Source organism: Eutrigla gurnardus, assembly GCF_963514095.1.
Source record: "Eutrigla gurnardus genome assembly, chromosome: 7".
NCBI classification, from domain to species: domain Eukaryota; kingdom Metazoa; phylum Chordata; class Actinopteri; order Perciformes; family Triglidae; genus Eutrigla; species Eutrigla gurnardus.
In genome coordinates this window covers 14302950-14321869 of record NC_139921.1, presented here as the reverse complement: position 1 = coordinate 14321869, position 18920 = coordinate 14302950, and the positions used below count along the sequence as shown (strand labels likewise).

General features: G+C 41.2%; 3 protein-coding genes across 3 annotated transcripts in view; 1 reads left to right on the top strand and 2 right to left on the bottom strand.

Moving 5' to 3' along the window:
• The window catches only part of LOC311016242 (connector enhancer of kinase suppressor of ras 3-like), a 47494-nt gene extending 44781 nt beyond the window's left edge, over positions 1 to 2713 (bottom strand). The window contains exon 1 of the mRNA XM_084013830.1: positions 2495 to 2713. Within this exon, the coding sequence (XP_083869956.1) occupies positions 2495 to 2546 (52 nt within the window). The 5' untranslated portion in view covers positions 2547 to 2713. The remainder of the gene's footprint in view (positions 1 to 2494) is intronic.
• Positions 2714 to 5921: 3208 nt separating this feature from the next.
• qpct (glutaminyl-peptide cyclotransferase) lies at positions 5922 to 12386 on the bottom strand. The gene is made up of 7 exons (XM_084013936.1): positions 12204 to 12386; positions 10124 to 10270; positions 9138 to 9419; positions 7637 to 7804; positions 6904 to 7003; positions 6199 to 6315; positions 5922 to 6105 (listed from the first exon to the last, which is right to left on the bottom strand). Exons 1-7 carry the CDS (start codon positions 12369 to 12371, stop codon positions 5924 to 5926), a joined length of 1164 nt encoding a protein of 387 aa, XP_083870062.1. The 5' UTR covers positions 12372 to 12386; the 3' UTR covers positions 5922 to 5923.
• Positions 12387 to 12826: 440 nt separating this feature from the next.
• mocs3 (molybdenum cofactor synthesis 3) lies at positions 12827 to 18703 on the top strand. The gene is made up of 13 exons (XM_084014084.1): positions 12827 to 13074; positions 13726 to 13870; positions 13974 to 14066; positions 14785 to 14905; positions 15458 to 15532; positions 15672 to 15789; positions 15995 to 16103; positions 16192 to 16254; positions 16758 to 16921; positions 17111 to 17158; positions 17708 to 17804; positions 17887 to 17994; positions 18494 to 18703. The coding sequence occupies exons 1-13, from the start codon at positions 12982 to 12984 to the stop codon at positions 18649 to 18651; spliced, it is 1392 nt and encodes a 463-aa protein (XP_083870210.1). The 5' UTR covers positions 12827 to 12981; the 3' UTR covers positions 18652 to 18703.
• The last annotated feature ends 217 nt before the right edge of the window (positions 18704 to 18920 follow it).

Sequence of the window (18920 nt, the reverse complement as noted above, 5' to 3'; positions counted from 1 at the left end):
GCATATGAATTCAACTTGAGTAAGTGGGTCACTGTATTAAAGTTACTGGAAATAGGTCTACAACCATGATTATCATTTTCAAAGTATCACTCAAAACCAAACTGTAATGATTTACTGATTTAAAAAGAAAAGAAAACACACACACACACAATCCTGTGTTGTCTTTGCTGTGCCCCACGGCAAGTAGTCCCACACATGACATATGGAATACCTATCACACGACACCACAGGTCCAGCTGAAAGTTCAGAGCTTGTGGTGAAGGAATGTACTTCAGGGCAACTCCAGTCCCCAAACAAAACAACTGAGTTTAAAATGAAACAACCAAATCAAACGCCCTTTCACTGGCAATGAACATCCAGCAACCACCGTTTGATCTCCATGAACAATGCAAGTGATTAACAACAACCTCAATACACAGAAAGTCCCTGTCCTTCTGTGGAAAACAACCTGAGGTCTACTTCAGACGGTACTTTCTGGGACTGTAATTTGACTTCTTTCACACAGTCACAACAACTCTGGAAACACCCGTGTTTGTGATTGGTGTGAACAGGTCAACATGAGGCCATGAACCTGCTCTCGACATTTTACTTTGGCGTGATGCTGCTTGTCTTAGTTATGAAAGGATTACACAAGTTGTTTTCTTCAGTCAAACATCATCAGTGGTTACCTGCTATGTTGTGGCTGTGTACTATATAGTGGTCACTGAGGACATTCCATGGACACAGTTGGTGATTTCTTAACTTCTAGTAGTCACATACTTTGCTGTGCTGTGCTTGGTCACTAAGACATGGAGCACAAGCTGATTTACTTAATTTGAAGTACATTTTAGGTTAAATTAAGCAAAACTTTGACCTCAAGATATTAGTCTTAAAATCGTTAATTGAGACTTGCCAGACCAGGCAGGCGGAGACTAATCAGTGATCTGTGGAGTGTTTGTTAAATAATGACAACAAGCAGCTCGGTATTTTAGTAATTGAAGTCTACACCCACCGACGACGCCTCCAACCAACCAAAAGGCTGTTAAGCCCTGCTAGACCACAATGAGGAAAGTTACATTTAAGGGATGACTTTGCAAGGTTGCTTTGTTGAATTTATGGTATAGAGGCAACACAACAGTGACCACTTTTGATTTTTGTTAAATGCATTATAACCCTGTTTAACGATCAGAGAATTACCTGATAGGCTTAGTACTATGCATGGGATATATTAAATATTACCATGATGTTATTTCAGATAGTTCCCTTCTACCACATTTGTGGGGAACTGCAAATCCACTGGTTAAGTTCTACAGAGACAACTGCTGAGTCAGATTGGCAGGAGACTGACAGCAATGGAGCCTGCCTGTGCCTGACAGCAATGGGGCCTGTGTAGAGAACTAATCCCCATCCATGCGTGTCTCGGCTGGGCTCTTTTCACTGGACTCACTGACACTAACCCCTCCACAATCCCCTTTAGCTCCCAACTACAGACGAGCACTGGCAGGCATGCCTCAGTCAGCAGATACTGCACTACAACATCGGCATCGATCAAAATAATGACAATAGAACTTAGTCTGGAATACAAATTAGGAGATTAAAAAGGAAGTCATCTATTAATTGTTTGGGAAAGACAAACATCTTCGTCTCACTGCTGGCACTAGAAACAGCCCATTACTCCTTTTGCCATCAAATACTCACACATACTTCACTTCACCTTTTAAGTGTTTGGAATGATAGCACCATGACTAATTCCATCCATACTTCACATACCATTTGGTGTCCCTCACTAGACATACCTAAACTGTGACTGAAACCAGGTTCAAATAGTACTGATGTCATTTCCATAGCTAGCATTGCTCTCCATCTCAAACAGGTATGGTATTAAGGAGTGTTTAAAAGGCAATAAAACAGATTGAACGAAAGAGAGTTCCAAATAAACAATGAGCGACTGTATTCGGCTGTGACTGGTATCGCTGTCATTCCTCACTAGTATAATATATAACAATAAGCGGTTTTAGATTAGAGACATTCAGGCAAAACACAGCCCGATAAGAGTCTGTGGTCCAAGTGTTAACGCTTCTGACTTCGGGATTTCAGCAGTTAGGAAACGAGTGTATTCATGACTGGGTCAGACGTTTCTTTACCGGCAATAGTGTTGTTGAAGTCAGTTAATGTTGTTCACACGGAGCGAAAAGGAAAACAGCACGAGTCAAACATTGGCAATGAGCGGCAATCTACACGACCTGTCAATGGACGGATTAAATGGCTAGCGTTAGCATAAGTAACATAGCTCAACTTGCTAACGTCTGTGGAGTTAAGTGAGAGTAAAAGAAAATGCAGTCCCATTGTTAAGCGCTTCGGTTAAGGTATGTTGTCACACGGGAGCAGTTTCTACGAAACTAGCTCGAGAAAACCAACTCGTAGAAAGAGTCGTTTTTGACGAGCAGCAATGTTCTTAATTGGATATTGTTTCAGTTAAAAAGTAAACTCTACAAAGAAAGTGCTCCAGACGTACCTCTCATCCATTCGACAACTTGCATCGGCGTCCACTTTGTTATCGGCTCCATGGCACAGATAAAAGAGACACAAATGTGCCAAAGTTTAGCGACGATATTCTACAATTAAAATAAAAAAGCTGTCACATTCTTCCCACCGTACGGTGCTATTCGTGTGTTTGTGTTCTCCCACTAGGTTTAAACAACTCTGTACACGCGTGAGTGGAGGCTGGACTGAAATCCCCCACAACTCCGCTCACCGCTCCAGTCTGGGATCAATGCTGCATTCAGGTGCTTCCAGAAACACTAGGGAAAAGTCAGTACTAAGGTGGAAAGAAACGACTAGGCAAATCCTAAAATGAGAATACGTTTCTCAGCCGCATATAAACTGGAACAATCTCCTACTTTATGTTCTTTTAATAATGTTGTTCATTATTATATAGGAATATTTTCACAGTTGTCCATGCTTGTCGAAAACGATGTTTCACAATTGCTCCCTTTTCCGTGAGAGAATGGCTTTTTCGATTTGTAACTTTTTTATTATGTCCGACAAAAAAAATCCCTCGCACTTTACAGCAGTCCATCTCTCCTAAAATGCGTAAGCTTGATTCAATACAGAGGTTTTAATGTGTGTATCTGAATGTATTGATAATTAATACATTTAGGGAACGCAATACTTTACCGAGAGTACCTGAATGTAGCGTATGGTGTCGGTAGTTTCTGTATAACCGCCCTCATTTGAAACTGGAGGCATGAAGGCCCGGGTTTTAACAGTGGGGCAGCCCAGTTTATATTTGTTGCTTCTATACAACACTTTTTAATAACACAATTTACAGATACAATTACAGTGTATTATTCTGCACAAGGTGCACTATGTATCTGTATTCATGGGTCAAATTGATAATACCTTGCTGACATGACATTGAGTCATCTGTGTTTAATTAGCTTTTTCAATCAGATTTGCAGTCTCCATGATATAATAATATGCTTAATTCATCAGAAGCAGTAGGAACTTTGTCTCTTCACAAAACTGAATATGACCCACTGTTGCCCTCTGTTGGTTACTTTCCTCTTTGCAAGTCATGTCGAAGCAGGTTGCCATACAACCCCACCTGACCTGTGTGTGGGTTTTTAGTTCAAAGAAAGCCATTAAAAAGTATTTGGGTTGTGAGCTTCTCCTGTCAGATATAATATGCAATGTATGATCATAAAGAATGGTCAATTTACCAAAAATCTTTGTTTTGCCATGTCCTTGCTATATTGTGATACAGTGATACATATGTAACATGTAGACCGGGATTGGTCAGAGCAGTTGTAAAGGTTTATCATGTGGCAACAGCTAGCTACCACACAAAATATGAACTAAAATAGCTAAATGAAAAAAGGAGCCTCTTTGATTGGAAAAAATGGTTGATATAAAAGTATATCTATTTACTACAAGTGAAACTCCCGCATGTTTTCGTTATCTGCAACATATAACAAGCTTTGGAAAGTTCATAATTGTACTATTATGGTTTGTGACATTAAGTAACCTTTGCTGGCTTATTGTTTTCTAACAATCTGAAACACACCCCACATGGGAGAGTCCCGGCCCTTCCCATCATTCCATTTCTGTACCACTGGAAGCCGTTGTATACTCTACACTGTAATCAGCTGCAGATTACAGCTCAGCTGTTATTAAACCGGGGCACATATCAATTCAGTCAGGAAAAATACTGGAAGCCCCATTATGGTGCTATACAACAATGACTTCTCTTTGTTTTCCTTGTTCCAGCATGCTGGTTGGACTGAGCCAAAACAGGAGTCCTTCCTTTAGATTAAAGGTAATCTTAAAATGAAAGATGTTTCTTCCCCAGAGCTTAATCATCAGAAAACATAAGTGAAGAGGAGCATGATTAGCACATTATGAGATAAAAAAAGAAGGAAAGATATCTCTAGAAAGCGCTCCAGGTCACTAAAGATTTAACACAAGTCAGAGAATACATTAAAAGACAGTTTTCTGGAGTTTGGGTAGAAACAATTTAAAGTTCTTATACTTTTAATCTCCTTCATGATAAAATAGTTTGTGTACATTGTTGCCAGGCGTCCCAAACATTTCTGACATCAGCAACGGGATAGATCCACATTCACGTTCTCATAGGTGTGGGCTAGATTGAAGGGGATCTGAGAGGTGTGGGATTAAGTGAATCACGGGATTGTTGTCAAGGTGATGCGATGGGATAGAAGGGGGGTTTGGTCTGTTGAGGAAGAGAGTGCCCAAGCTGTAAGGCTGAGAAAGGTGGGAAAGACATCAGCACCAGACATAAAACTGGAAGTTGAACAGTAATACTAATCTTGTGTTTTAGGCTACAATTAAAGCAAACATTCCCTCATGAAAAAGGTCACCTTAGATAACCACCAAGCCTCAGAGCAACATCTCTATTGAAAGCTCCCAAATGAGCAAAACAAAGACTTGTAAAGATAAGCAAATCTACAAGATCCCGCATGTATTCTGAATCAACATTTATTTCACCCTCAAAATACAAGAAGTCTAGTTTTGGCAGTGTATGTTATTCTGGGATCTACATTAATAGATAGAGCTAAGAATGTCATATAAACAAAGGCAGGCAAACATCAGCACAGGAAGTTATCCACTGCACTATCTAAGACGACAGGATATGAAAGGCTAAAGGTGACGCAAGAATACAAATAAACCCACTTCCTGCCCCTGACAGGTTTACTTGAACAGATATACTGAACGAGAGGAAGCGCTGTAGCTTAAACACTGTGTCAGTATACACTGTGTCACTTTATACGCTGCATAATGTAGGTGGTGTACACTACTATAAGCAAGGGTTTTCACGCTACAGTTGACCCCACTGCAATTCATAATGAAAGCATCACCAAGTTTGCACATGCATACATTCATTTATTTCATTGTTGAGAAATTAAGGTGGAAAAATAAAATGAACTGCTGATTTTCTTTTCTGTCTGCAGTGCCTCTTTGTCTTTCTCTTTGGGGCACCAGGTCCTAGACATTAGCATTGACGATCACAGTGAAGAGGAGGGTTTAGATTCATTAAAATAACGCACAGAAGATGCATGCTGACCTTGTTGCCGGGGATTTAAGTCTTGAAGTCTCTTATAAACCCATTTGGGAGAACAATACGTTTCATGTGCGCTTACATTAGAGAAAACATGTTTTGACAAAGAATTAAAAATTAAAAAAGAAAGTCATCGTCCATGTAGATGACATCAAGCATCTCTAAACATATTCTCTATGTTAAATGTGTTCTGCAGCTGCATGAGTCTCAACCTCACATCTCAACTGTCAGGGACTAGATATCGTTGGTGTTTAAACAGCACTAAATACAGTCTATTCTTTCAGTCTGTAAAATAACTGCTGAACATACTACAGTGAAACATGAAAAGAAAGAATGTTGTTGAATTGGTATGCTGTTTTATATCTTTTAAGGGGCATTCTGTGGGTTTGATGGGATGGCGGGTCTGGCGTTGAGGTACTCCAGAACAAAAACCTGCAGGATCTTGTTCAGGTTTCCAATGGAGGTGCGATCCAGATTCTGCTCGTTGTCATCAAACGTGTGCCACACGGACGGGAAGGGGGAGGGGATAAGGTGGAGGATCTGTACACCTGACAGAGGCACAAGGACGAGGATCACCCAACAGAGCCTCACAATATATGCAATTATCTATTGATGGTAGTTGCGTTACTCTGTGTGTATACCTCTGTCTAGGAATGGCACATGATCATCTTGTATGTGGCCAATGGGGTGATTTGGCCAGAAATATTGCACGCTGTTAGGATGATCCACAAGATGGTTTGTGGAGTGTAAACGCTTTTCTGAGGATAAAAGGGGAGGGACAAAGAGCAGAAAAGGTGCATCTGTTAATTCAGTTTAAGGAAAGCATCCACATAGAATTATTATAACAGCTTGATAAATCTATAAACGTGTTTGATTTGCTTCATCAGAATTGTGTGGGTGTTGTTCAATGAATTTTGATTGACAGTGGTAAAAGCAAACACACCCCACAACTGATTGGTGCATTGAAGCCAATAAAGCCCTGCCCATATTTTAAAAAGTGAGAAAAACACCAGTAAAGTAATCATCAAGTCATGTTTAAACTATTCTTGTATTATGTTACATGTAGTTCCCCGTCGCACATGGAAAGAAGCTGATTAAGATAATAGGTTTCCAGGTATCCAGCTATCTAAGCTAAAACATATAGGCATACTAATTCATTTAATACATTTAATAATATTAAATAATTTATTTAATAGTTGCAAAGAAGTCAAAGAAACAAAAAATATAATATAATAATAATTTGACTGTCAGCACATTTGCAACCTGTGTTGTGTGTGGCAAACCTTGACCAAAGCAAACAGACCTACATTGTGTTTATGATAGAAGTAACGCATTTAATTATTCACCAATGCTCTGCAGTCTGGAGAGCCAGTGCGTCGTGCTGGGGAACTGGTTGCCGAAGCGCGGGCTCGGAGCCCCAATCAGGTCCAACAACACAAACAGATCCTGCAGGACAATGAGGGGGGGGGGGTCGGTGAGATCTCTACACAAACTGCAGATAAGCTCCTGACAAGGAGCCATGTGCCATAATAATAATCTATACATTGAGTTATGGTGCTGCAACACAATGACAAATACTCCACATGCATGCTATCTCTGCAAGACACACAAATCACACCTGACTGTCTACACACACACACACACACACACACACACACACTAGTTCTTGAAGATAGGGTCTGCTGTTATCTCGGTTGGTCCACACACGAATGTCTACATGTAGAGATAGCCAGTTTCACTATCTCTCCATGGTTAGAATACTGAAACATTTACCAGTTACCGTGGCGTGTTGTTATCACAGACTCTATAATAAATGATGTCGGAGATCAAGACACCCAAACCTCCCAGATGATTAAACGGGTGGCTTTGTGGTTTGAGATTTCCCTGATATACAGTATGAAAGTATTTAAGACAAACACCTCCCTTGTTCAGGTGTCTGCGTGGGCTGTGGGAGTCAGAGACCGATCTGAGCAGATTGCATTGAAACTCACGTGGATTAACAAAGGGGATGATCTTGAGTGAGATTAAGCGATTACACTAATCTCAGGTGGTGAGTGAGAGTGTAGAGCTGTGGTGTACCATGCCGTGCAGTTGATTGGTGTCTGTGGCTCCGGCGGGGTGCGGGGTTGTCTCCATCTTCTGGGCCAGGTGGCGAGAGCCATAAAGGGAGTCTGTGGAGGTCCAGTGGAAAAGAGCCTCCTCCCCATCAAAGAAGAGCAACTGCAGGGTCAGGTCAGGACTGGAGCTCTACATGGGAGGTAAAAAGAAGACAGTCAAAGCATTCCCAGACTGTTTCTGCCCCCTAGTGGCCTTGAGATTGCAGTGACGCCAAACACTGCCTGAGGTGGTTTTTATGTGAAATATTCCCTTTTTAAAATTTTGTAGCATCCTCAAAATATGCTTCTGTCATACTAAGTTTGCAATTTATTTTGCAATCTATCAGCTATTATATCGATTACACGTCTAACTCCATAGCGCCTTTATTTGTATTCAACGCGATTCCCATTCCGTGACCTTTGTGACAGACAGCTGAGTCTGATAAACATGTCTGCTGGCGATCTCTCTCCGTCACAGGGCCTGTCACTGTCCGCCCAACAGACAGGGTCTGAACTCAACTGTGAAAGAGGAAAAGGGCAGAGGAGCAAGCTACGTGAATACTAAGTGTTTTCCTGACGGATCACTGGTTCGTGGGGCAATTGAATATTTTCTTGTGCCAATTCCAATAAAACAGGACCATTAGTTGCCAATATTGTTGTGTTTGAGCGGCGTTGATCAATTAAACCTCATATGAAATATTTTTATTTCGAGAATATCCTTGGGCCACCATGTACATTGGGATACACACATTTTCTCTATTTAGAAAAACTATAAACGTCTTATTGACTGACTTGAGGAAAATGCATTAGGGATAAGGTTGGCAAACCGCTACATCATTCTCGTGTTTACTTTGTGTAGCTGAAGCCTGATTTAGCCTGTAGTTAATTTTAAAGTCAACGGCAAAGGGATGTATATCAACCAGCAGCTGAGAACATTCCCAAATTATTTACAGTGCCCAGCCCAAATTAAACTGTATATTTGTGACCGGTTTGAAACGATTTATGACTTGAGAGTGCCACAGACAGGTAAGAAAATTGGAAATGACTAAGAAATGCATGGTAGGTTTTGCTCTTTTCATGGAATTTGTTGAGAAGGAGAAAAACATTGATAACACCAGCCTAATCTGTTAAATTAGACTATTTGGCCTGGAAGTCTTGGACATGTGTTACCACCTCGTTTATAGCTCCACACCAACACTACTACATCTACAGAGATGCTCACCCTGTTCCTGGAACCGTCTCCAACATGTTTGGCCTTTTTTCCCCCAAAGCCTAGTGTGATTGTTGCTGTTGAATGTCTTTCATGTGATTCATGGCCACAACTCAAGTCAGTGCTGGCCACAACCAAAACACTGATACAAATGACCTGAGTATCATAGAAAATCCTGTGTAGTGTGCACAGGAGGGATTGAGGCATCGGTAATGTATAGTATACCCTTTAACTTATTGTATGTTGCAGCTTTAATCACATGCTAGACCACCACCTTCTGAGCTTTCAATTCTTCATCCAGGGCGCGGGCCAGCTCCAACATCATGGCACAGGGAACGGCGGAGTCAGTGGCGCCTTGGAACTCCCTCCCGTGCCATTGTGGCGGGTAGTACTTGGAGTCATAGTGACAGGCCAGGACCAGGCGGCGATTGGCTGATGAGTTGAGGGTGGCAACAAGGTTAGTGAAGGGCAGGAGGCCATAGGGTGTTTGTGACATAAACTTGTCCTCCGTCACCTCCCAGCCTGCTCCGAGGGAACCGAGGGTTGTTTTGATATGCTGTGAACACACACACAAAGTTTACTAGTAATGAGCTAATCTGTACTTCAGGTGTGATCAGGGTTCAAGTTATGATTTCATCTCTGCATGTGGGGTTCTCCAAAAAAAAAGAAAAAAAAAATATGGATGCGCAAGGAAATATGGGCTATAATTAAAAAGGATACATACAAACTGATCTTTTTACTTTTTGATGAAAATATTGTTTGTGGCTAAATGCATACTGCATAGTGCATACTGCATAGTGCATACTGCAAAGTGCATACTGCATAGTGCATACTGCATAGTGGCATGGTGGTGTAGTACAGCCATGCTGCATTTATGATGCTTTACTACACGTTTAGGCTACTCTAATTACTTGTCATGTCAAGCTATTTATCTTTAATGTCAATATTGCTCTGTATGTGGAAGGGAAAAAAGCTTTATTTGTAATTAAAATATTATGCTGCGGTATTTTCAGAGACCCCCACAGATATTTGAGTTAACTGCATTCATGGGAGCCGGTCCTCACTCTATCAGAGCTCCGCTCCCACTGACTCCCACCAAACTCCAACATCGGGTGTGATATCAGTTGCTTGTCTATGCTTTAGTAGCTTTGACATTGCCAATAAAATAGTGTTTTACCATGAAAGTAACATCATTTTGACAGCTTTACTTTCATTTATTTGAAACTGGTCCGTGATATGTCATCCTGCAAATAAAATCACCTGCTGAACGGCCTGGCTGCCTGCAGAGCCCGGGTACCTGGTAACCAGCAGTGGCCTCAGGTCCCTCTGCCACATCTGCTCCAGGTCAGTGTGAGACAGAGCAGTACTGATCTCATCTTGCGTCAGAGTGAGAGCCCGGTGATGGAGCTGAACAGAGCCAGAGGAAACAAACAATATAATACAAATGGGATTGAAAAATAGCATTGATTTCAGTATATTGAAAAAAATTAAGTGTGTTCACAATATCAGATCATTGTGACCTAATGTCAATGCAGTGTTGCATATGGAATAAAGTCTCTTCTCCTATTTTAGGAATAAGGAAGTATTTCTATGATGCATGTCAGTTCAGCAGAAATGTAGATGACACACAGGATAGAGAACCAGTAATTTTAGTGTGTCACAACGCTCTCTCATACTGGAAACATCTGTCAAAAGTGGATCTGTTTTATTTCAGTATTTATGTTGCTAGGGGCATCTGAGGGGCACTTTTCAGCTATAGACATCTACATCATCTACATGTCTAAAAAATGTAAAGTAATTGTTTCAAACATCTTCTGTAAATACATGTCTGTAGTGTTGCTGAATGAGGTAACGTAATGGTGATTGAGCCAATGGCCTCCTGAAGCCCTTGCATTGGCAGTGTTACGAAAGGGACATACCAAGGAAAGTGAGAGCCCCCAAAAAAGTAACCATCTGTATTAAACACTGCGATTTACATGAGTTGGGAGTTTCACTTCAACACATCCTCAGAAAGAAACATCAATAGACATTAGTTGAATGTCCTCAAAAACAAAAGGGAGTACTTCAGAAAAGCAAGGATTCATTCAATAACGAGGCAGAAAAGTGAGTCTTGTTAACATGCTCTGGGAAATAAACACAATTGTAAAAAAAAAAAAAAACAACAACAACAACAAAAAAGCAAAAACAGTTTTGGGAACACAATGTGGAGTTGGATTCAAGTTTCTAGCTTCAATGGGTGCTAAATTACAGCCATAGGTTAAAAAAACATATTGATTCTTCAATCTCATGGCTCTTTTTCATTTGGTCTCAAAGTTCACCTGCTGAGCACAGTGGTTGTCCTGGTAACAAACTGAACTCAGGGGAAGGACAGGGAGCAGGAGGGAAATAGCTGATGGAGAATATCGGAGACCATGCAGTCAATAGGCTGACAATGAAATATACCAGGGTTGTTGAATCCAAACTGACTGCATTATTTAATGATCAATTATTTTATTGATATTTTATTTGATCAATCGTTAGGCCATCACCTATATCCAGAGCCCACGGTGATTTCTTCAAATTGCTTGTTAAGTCTGTCCAAAACCCAAAGATATTCAACTCACGGCATAAAACTAACTCTGTTCATTACAACTGAAGCATAAACATGCACTTACAAAACATTACAGAGTAGCACACCTGCAAAATGTATAATTATGTGGAGTTTAGTCATCCAAAGTGCCAGGGCTCACTGAGTTCAGAGATGGTTTAAGGGGGTCCACTTAAAGTCTATAAATACCAAGAACTGCAATTGGAGGATCAATGATGGTGACTGTGCTGCCATAGCAACTAGGCAAAGAGAAGAGGAGAAGGAAGGAGCATAAATGAGGAGCATGAATGGCCAGGCATGCCCAGGTGCATCCCAGCACAATTACACACCAGCACTGGGAAACAGTGAAGAGGGATGTTAGAATATCATGAATAAATATAATATACCTATCTGAATATCAAGCTGATTTAGGAATTTAGTTTTCACTTTCCCACAATAGTCTCACTACTGGGAGATTACCATTTACAGACGGACAAAAACAAAACAAAATGGGACTAAATCATCTTCATAAAATTGAAGCATCAGTTAAGTATAATATGTTCTTGGACTATTGAATACTTTTCAGTTCCAAAAAAAGTGAAGTTAATCAATAAATGCAAGGATTCATCATTATTTGTCGACAATGTAAAAAAGCTGCACGTGGCAAGTTTTGAAATGATTCACTTTTGAAGATGGTTGCCTGCGAGTCTATGATTGGTGGCTGATAATATGTTAAGACAACAAAATGTTAATAGATCCTCCTCATTCATTTACCTTTTCTTGCGTCCACGGAATTCCACCGATGCAGTGGACGAATGACACCCAGATGACCACGGTGTAAAATAAACGCATTTTGAAGGGATTGTTGCTTCGCTCGGCCATCGTTGTTGACGCTCCTCGACACATTCCTGCGTCTCTCCTCGGAGCAAGCTTACAGATCATGTGAAAAGCAGAAGGGAGGACCCGAGGCTCTAAACCACAGCGCGTCACTGTACCGCTATGTGTGTGCGAGTGTATATGTGCAGACGTGCGTGTGCGCGTGCGTGCGTGTGTTTTTTGTGTGTCTGTGTGTGCAGTTCAACACTTACAGCATACGCGAGGTCACAAGGCAATATAACTGGAGCCATTGTGTTTTCTGATTATAAGTCAATGCTTAAAAATGAGCTTTCCTATATAAATAATAAATAAACAGACAAAAACAAAAGAAATCTACAACTTTCAGTAATGTATTTTACTGTATCATTCTTGCAGAGATGCCCTCATACTTTGCTTGGATCGTTGTGGTGTCATTTACTCATTTCTTTACTTTGTATTTTTTGCCTGTTCTTTATTTTAATGAACCCCAGCGCGTACGTCCCTTACCACGTGGTGTCATTGTCACGTGGTCAACCCGGACATTTGTGTGTCGTGTGCGTAATATGTCAACATGTTCCTGTCACACAGTTACATCGTAGCTAAATCGGCATTGTAAAATCTCGTTTGATACACACACATATATACTTATACATATATATATTCTGCAACTGCGCGTGTTTTCGTAGCGCACGCGGCCATGGCTCACGAGGCGTGCTGCTTAAAGGCACAGCTCGAGGAGAAAGAGAAAGAGATTGCTGCTCTGAAGAATAAACTGGCACATCTGGAAAAGGTACGGATGCTTATCCTGAACCCATAACGTTACATAACTTCAGCACATGCTGTAACCTGACATGGAACATAACAGCACGTTTGACGCCATTTACGTGACTTCTATCTGAAAACTAAACTGGACACTTGAGCCGCTTAGCTTGTTAGCTAGCTAGTAGGCTTGCTAATTGTTATGAAGAGGATGTAAAGCTGAGGAAAAATAACATTAAAGCACAGCAAGAAAACATATTTCGTTATATGAAATGGAGCAGAGACACGTGACACCTAAAACACAACACACGTCTGCATGTAGACGTTGTAGCTTCCGATGTCACTCATCACAGGATAAATAATAAGCACACCGAGAGAATTGGGGAGTGGAATGTTTTAAAAAGGTCCAAATAAATCTGCATGTCTCAAAAGAGAGAGCACACTTCACTAATTCAATATTAAACACTGATATAAGCACATGACAAGCCACTTTAATTCTTCCCTGTGAATATCGTTTCCCAAATAGTGCCTTCTGTCAGACATGGGCTGTGGACATGTGTAAAGAGAGATATAACTGTGCTCATGATATTATGGAAGCAGGCTGTTTAGGACTGGGATGCCACATGGCTCAAAGCTTCTGTTTAAACGTGATCATTATATCTTGTGTTATAATCCTCCCCAGTGTGAATATAAGAGCCATGCCTCAGTATTGGAGCTGTATGAAAAAGTGACACCCCTAACCCCCCTGAAAGCCAAACCAGCCCTCAGCAATGAGGACATCATGCGATACAGCAGACAACTCCTTCTCCCTGAGCTGGGCGTACAAGGTACGGATGGCTACATGGCGTTATTCTGCAGTACAATCAGCATTCTGCCAAGTGAGATTCATTGCATGATTGAACACAGCAAAGTGAACTTGATTGTCCACAGGTCAGCTGAACTTATCCAAGACCGCAGTACTGATTGTGGGCTGTGGAGGACTGGGTTGCCCCCTGGCACAGTATCTTGCAGCAGCAGGCATCGGTAGGTAAACAAGTTGATTCATTCTCGGCATGACCTTGTGCCAAACCAGTCAAACCATTACATTTTAAATAAATGAATATAAGTGCTGGATGGGTGTCAGTAATTGTTGAGCAGTCAAAATGTCATTTATTCAGGCAGGGTCTAAAATTTGCAATTTGCAATCTGTCTCCCCTCCCAGTGGCTGGTAAACTAGAAACTGTAACTGCGGGGGAGAGGGTTTGCAGCCAAAATGATTAATTTCCATTTCCAAAAGATGTATATCACACTACTCATGTTAGTGCTGTTTAATGATAACAATCAGGTAATCTTGAAAACATGTTGGTAAAGAGATAAGAGTATATATTCACAGCTGTTAATTTAAGACTTACTTAGGCTGTGAATATGTTTTCATTTTGTGGGCATATACTACCTGTTGCCTCAGATGACATTTCAACCACACTTTGACTGTATAACCAACTAGGGAAAACTGTGAGAACTGAAAGAAAGCAGATACAAAATATAAGAAAAGGCAAAAGACAAGAACAACAGATAAAAAAAGTGCCAGGCAAGTCTGCCAAATGCACACATTGATAAATTTGTGCATTTGGCAGACTTGTTTACACATTGATAAACTCTATAACCACGGTTATAGAGTTTATTCTTCATGGTTTTGATGTCATTATCTGGGTTTGACATTTATTCTAAACACTTAATTGTGTTCGTCTTTGTGTCTCTGCAGGACGTCTCGGCCTGCTGGATTATGACGAGGTGGAGCTCAGTAACCTGCACAGACAGGTGCTTCATGGGGAGGAGAACCAGAACCAACCAAAGGCTCTGTCTGCTGCCAATGCAGTCAAAAGGTACTCATTGAGAAATGTAATGCTGCACATCACCTGAAACAGAGATGTTGGTGGCGTATAAGTGGTGTATTTCTATTGGGCTTCAGCTGAAATGCATGCTGGCGCTTTCCAGTCTCACCACAGGTTATATTTGGTTGTGTATTTCTCCCAAGTCTGCAAATATTGTGTAAACATGTTATTTTAGAGACAGCTGTTTTTGGTGCTTTTCTCCTTCACAGTGTCTATTGTGGTTAGCACTCACATTGTGTAGCCATGACCACATGAGGGCGCCATTTCTCTGACTAACAAATATCTTGTACAGCGCTCCAATGCTGTCATACACACACTATCCCCCTCTTACTTTAATTGTTTATTGTTCATTAATGAGCATTTACTACATGCATAATACAACATGTTATTATTCAAGATCATTTCATTGTTTTTTTAAGGATGAGACAGACTGTAAAGATTAGGAGGAGAGAGAAGAGCAGGGGTGGACATGTGACTAAAGTCTCATGTCATATTTAAAACTCACATGAATTGTAGTTTTTGAATATGACTTTATGCCCGCAGGTTGAACTCAACAGTAGAGTGTATTCCCTACCACCTGCAGCTCTCGCCGGAGAACGCCTTGCAACTCATTCAACAGTATCCTCAACCTACATCCGTTAAACAGACCTGCTATTTCTTTGTAGTATTTCAGTTTTTCAGTTGAAAAATGTGTACATGTGACCAACCAATAATATGAACTCTGTTTGCTACGACACCTTGACTTTGCTGACCTCATATATGACATTGTGGCTGATTGTTCAGACAATGTCCCCACTCGTTATCTGGTGAATGACGCCTGTGTGCTCAGTGGCAAGCCTCTGGTGTCAGCAAGTGCCCTGAGAATGGAGGGACAGGTAAAGTAGAAAGGAGTCTTTTTTTTGCGTCAGTGTGGCAGGGAAGCGTCCTGTACATTTGTAATGTTACTTTACTTGTGTGTGTGTGTGTGTGTGTGTGTGTGTGTGTGTGTGTGTGTGTGTGTGTGTGTGTGTGTGTGTGTGTGTGTGTGTGTGTGTGTGTGTGTGTGTGTGTGTGTGTGTGTGTGTGTGTGTGTGTGTGTAGCTGACGGTATATAACTACAATGGAGGCCCCTGCTACAGATGTTTGTACCCGATCCCCCCACCCCCAGCGACGGTGACCAACTGCTCTGATGGAGGGGTGTTAGGAGTGGGTGAGTCTTGTCCCCTTACTTGCCCAGAAGCCATTCACTTATTTTGTGTAAATGATAGTTGCTAATAGCTTTCCACTTTTTCTTTAAGTTCCAGGGATAATGGGCTGCTTCCAAGCTTTGGAAGTCCTCAAGATTGCCTCGGGACAAGGCTGTATCCTTTTCCATTCTGAACGCCCACATTGCATACAGTGCCTTCCTTTATTTTCTTCCTTTGCATGAGAATTTTCTGTTTAGTCGTCTGGATGAATTGACAAAAAGTGCTGAAAGGGCTTTCAATGTAGTAAAGTTAGGGATGGGCAAGGTGGTTTGTGCCTGTCTGATAAAGCAAAACCAGACTGGACTCTGCTGACTCTTCATTTGCCATTCCTATGAGAACTCCTTTGAAGCTGTTTCGGTGGAAGTGTTGTCATGCTGGCATTGAGAATCGCTTCAGAAAATAGACTTGCCCTATCCTGCCCTGCTTGCATTGTGATACCCATACTAACACCTGGCTGTTATGCGTCAGCCATGGAAGTGCTGTACTGTTTTTCTCACCAGAACGGCTGAGCAGCTATGGTGCTCTTACACAAAAGGGACATGTGGCGTCTCTGAATCAAGCAACGCAGACAGTGATACTTTTCACATGGCAGCCTTTTCCTTGACCCGGCGTGCCAGCTTCCTGTGGCCAACAGCTGGTGATGTTTGATGCTCAAGATGCCAGATTCAGGTCCATCAAGTTGCGGCCCAAGCAGACCAGCTGCGCAGTGTGTGGAGAGAACCCCAGTGTAACCCAGCTAATGAACTATGAGGTTTTCTGTGGGTCTGCTGCCACTGATAAGGTTGGTCATAAGAGATGGAACTGATTTTTTTTACGGGGTCCTGCCCATTTTCACAGGAATGTTCCTTTTTGAAAGTAATAGGAAGTGTTTATTAACATCAACTGGATTTTGCCATTTAATAAGACATATGTCATTATTTACTAATCATAGGAAAAATCCCTCATTGCCAAATTTTTCCATGTGTTTCAGTGCCGCAAACTTAACCTCCTTTCCAGAGATCAGAGGATCACAGTACAGGTAGAGCATACATAAAACCCATTGCGTGACTCCCTGCATTTAGTGCTGTTTATTGTATGATTACTCACAATTTTCTCAGTTTTCTTGTGCATTCATAAACTGATTACATCTCAGTGCTGACCCAGCCCCAAATAGGAAATTACTTAAAATGTGCCTGTATATTTTCTATGGGAAAGAATAACATGTTCTATTTGGTACTGAGAGCGGATTGCATCTGTTTTTGGAGAATTGGTGCTTTCAAACCCGCTGAGTCATTAGGCACAGAGATTGGGATCATGATTGATTGGGCTCTAATCAAGATTGTGCAAGGCTTCAGTTAACAAAAACAGTTTTGTTTCCTGTGATTTAAGGAAAATCAGTAAAAAATGTTCACATTGCTCCATAAATACAAATCCAAGCAACATTTTTAATATTTTCTGAGAGTAATTTTGTTTATCCCATTTTAAAGATAATACTCAATGTATGTTACCAAAAGATAACACCACACCTCTCTCTTATTAAAAAGCTCTTAGTATTTGTGCATTAAGGACTGCTTTAATGTAATTCCAGGATTATAAATCGATCATGGACAATGCAGAGCCCCATATCTTGTTGGACGTGCGCCCTCTTGTGGAGGTGGATATATGCCACTTACCATACTCTCTCAGTATCCTTTTTCGAGATGGAGGCACAAAATCAATCTCCTTCTTTCAATGTCTGTGTGATCATTGTCCTTATATTGTTACCAGACATTCCCCTCTCAAGTTTAGAGCAGAGGAACAGTAAACATATCCAGTTACTTCAGGAGAGAATCAGCCAATTGAAACAGCAGATGGAAGGCGACTGCCGGCCTCCAGGTAACATGTCAAAACACCATTCGGGGTCCGTACATGTTGTTTGAAATGAACAGGCACGTAGAGCCACTTGTGCATATTCATAGTCTACTGTGTGGTCTCATACTGCAAGGCAGGACCGCAGGCTTATTTTGGACAGCATGTAGCACGTTGTAATGGGGTTGCTAGGTGACCCCTTTTTCCAAAACAAATACGGTCAACCTGACCAGCTGGCCTGCTTTCGAGAAATTAATATTCAAAACATTATTTTGGTGATGTTCTGGGTGTTCACTGTGTTGAGCTTTCTTTGTCAATGAGCTAAATTTAGCCTTGTGGAGTTTGTACAAATCACACTTTTCACTCAATGTAATATTTGCACCATTCAAACTGCAGCTTTTTGTCCGTTACTCTGTGTTAACATGAAATAGTAATTTGAAATGGGATGCATATTCAGTCTTTAAGATCAAATGGATATCACATTAAATCCAGCCTCTGAGGGTTTTCTCTCTGCTGATTCCTCCAGTGTATGTGATCTGTAAGCTGGGTAATGACTCTCAGAAGGCGGTGCAGGCAGTGGAGAAGATGAGTGGATCAGAAGTGGACAGTATCACAGTGAAAGACATCAGTGGAGGCCTCATGGCGTGGGCGAAGAGAATAGATCCCACATTTCCGCAATATTAATCCAATTAAAAATGTATTTTTGTCAATAAACTCTGTATTCTATTTTACATCATATTGATATATTTTTGTATTTGTATGTGTGCTGAACATTGTGCTTGAAGGTAAATTGATTTTAATCTCAGAACTGAATAGCACGTACCAAGTTTAACAATCCGCCATTTCCTAGTGTGTGTGTGTGTGTGTGTGTGTGTGTGTGTGTGTGTGTGTGTGTGTGTGTGTGTGTGTGTGTGTGTGTGTGTGTGTGTGTGTGTGTGTGTGTGTGTGTGTGT